Source organism: Amia ocellicauda, chromosome 15 (assembly GCF_036373705.1).
Source record: "Amia ocellicauda isolate fAmiCal2 chromosome 15, fAmiCal2.hap1, whole genome shotgun sequence".
NCBI classification, from domain to species: domain Eukaryota; kingdom Metazoa; phylum Chordata; class Actinopteri; order Amiiformes; family Amiidae; genus Amia; species Amia ocellicauda.
The window spans coordinates 20,453,453-20,455,487 of record NC_089864.1 but is presented as its reverse complement, the minus strand read 5'-3'; the positions used below and the strand labels follow the sequence as shown (position 1 = coordinate 20,455,487).

The following is a 2,035-nucleotide window of genomic DNA, read 5'->3' as shown; positions in this document are numbered from 1 at the left end:
CCTGTTATATGAAAATGTACCCTTAAATAATTCTGTTTATGTAATCCACAGAGCATTCGCCTTGAATCTAGGGCTCACTGTTTCATTTCAGAGCGTTTAGCCAGATGCAGGGGTGTTCATCGTTTCTATCCCTGAGCTTTTGTATTGAAGTGTGTGAATCACTACTAAGCGTTGCCTTGACAATCAGCTATGGATTAGGGCCATAATAACTACAAAGACTGTGACTCATCTTTCAGGCCTTCGTCTATCACTTTTATTTTTCCTCACTTCTGGTAATCCATGGAAGTTTACCATTTATTTTTTAATGAGACACCGTGTACACATTATGTCTTCATCTAGGGCATGCCAATGGCAAGAACAAAAATGCAGAAAAGGAAAAAATAGAACAAAATATCATGTTGTTATTGTTGTTGTCGAAACTGCAGACAATTGAGATTAAAGAATACTATTTTGAATAACAGGGTTTAGTATTTACTTCTATTTATTTGGTTGTCCTTTTCCCACCACATTGCATTGTATTAAAAGTTTGAAATACTATTTTTATCTGTTTAAAAGTGTCATACTAAACCTGTATTGAAATAGTTTTTTGTAAAGGATGTCATCTTGAACGTTAAAATGTGACGTGCATGTGAAACCACGTAACTGATTATCATTTCACAGCATATCTCCACAGGAAGGACAACAGTGCTTTCCTTAGCTCGGTCTGTGCTGCAGATATACTATCAGTACAAATATGGCTAACTCTACCACAAATGAAACTTTTCTCATATCAGACGAACCAACGAATTATTCTGATTTTGACTTTGACTTTGATATTCCTGCAGAAAACATCACTGGGAATGATGAGTTTGTGATGTTCATCATAGTTATTTACTGCTTTGTCTTCTTCATTGGGACAGTGGGTAACATAGCTATTATCTACACCATGGCAATGAAGAAGACCAAGAAGAGGCTGGCGGATATTTTTATTACTCATCTCTCAGTTGCAGACTTGGTTTTCCTCATCACCTTACCGCTGTGGATAGTTTCACTGGCTTTGAACAACCATTGGCCATTCGGAGTGTTTCTGTGTCAGTTTACCTCCTACATTCTTTCGGTGAACATGTTTTCGAGCATTTTTTTTCTGACTTCCATGAGCATCGACAGATACATGGCTATCGTTTTGTTATCCGACACTCGGACATTAAGAACGAAGAGGTACGCTCATCTGACGGCCGGGGTTGTGTGGGGAGTTTCCTTTGGGCTTGGCATCCAAAGCTTTTTCTTCAGGACTGTTGATGACAATAATCGCTGCACAGACAGTCAATCTGAGCAAAAGCATGTTTTCAGCCTGGTGTCAAGAGTACTCGCCTTCTTGTTGCCCCTGCTGACCATTTCCATTTGCTACTCCTCCATTGCCATCAAACTCCACCGACACTTCAAACGAATGAACAAGGAAGAAAAATACAAGAGGAGGTCAGTGAAACTCGGGCTGTGGATCATCGCCATGTTCATTGTCTCCTGGCTTCCCTTCAACATTTTGGCAACCGTCCGAACTCTGTTTGATTCACAACACATTGACTTGTCTTCTGAGGAGATCAACAGGCTGCAAAAAAGCCTTATGTTTGCTACCTGTCTGGCTTTCAGTAACAGCTGTGTCAATCCTATTATCTACATCATACTCGACAGTTATGTTCAGAAATGTATTTTTAAGCTGCTCCACTGCTCACTGACACATACAATGGCCTCAATGAAATCCAGTATGACTTCTTCAACTGTATACGCTGAGAGAGACTCTATTTCATCCAAGGAGCTCTCCTAGAAGTGCTGCGTCAAGTTCAAAGACTGTATACTTTCCATCAATACTAGGAGATAGTTGGCAAGTATTTCAATTGCAAAATATATTTTTTTTTATTGTGTTATTTTAGAAAATGTGTATTTTGGAGAATTGAAATCCCAGTGCTTTAACTCTTATCCTTTCAAATGTATTACATCTTGTTTTGTTTTTTGTAAAATAACCTTTAATCATCTAAATGTTTTATACATTATTATATAC

General features: G+C 38.3%; 1 protein-coding gene across 1 annotated transcript; it reads left to right on the top strand.

Moving 5' to 3' along the window:
• Positions 1-733: 733 nt before the first annotated feature.
• On the top strand, positions 734-1,801 carry LOC136771431 (apelin receptor A-like). Its single transcript, XM_066723748.1, has one exon. The coding sequence runs from the start codon at positions 734-736 to the stop codon at positions 1,799-1,801; it is 1,068 nt and encodes a 355-aa protein (XP_066579845.1).
• Positions 1,802-2,035: the final 234 nt, after the last annotated feature.

What these genes read in the sequence shown, in the direction of transcription:
- LOC136771431 (XM_066723748.1), top strand. Translation starts at nt 734, where the DNA reads ATGGCTAACTCTACCACAAATGAAACTTTTCTCATATCAGACGAACCA.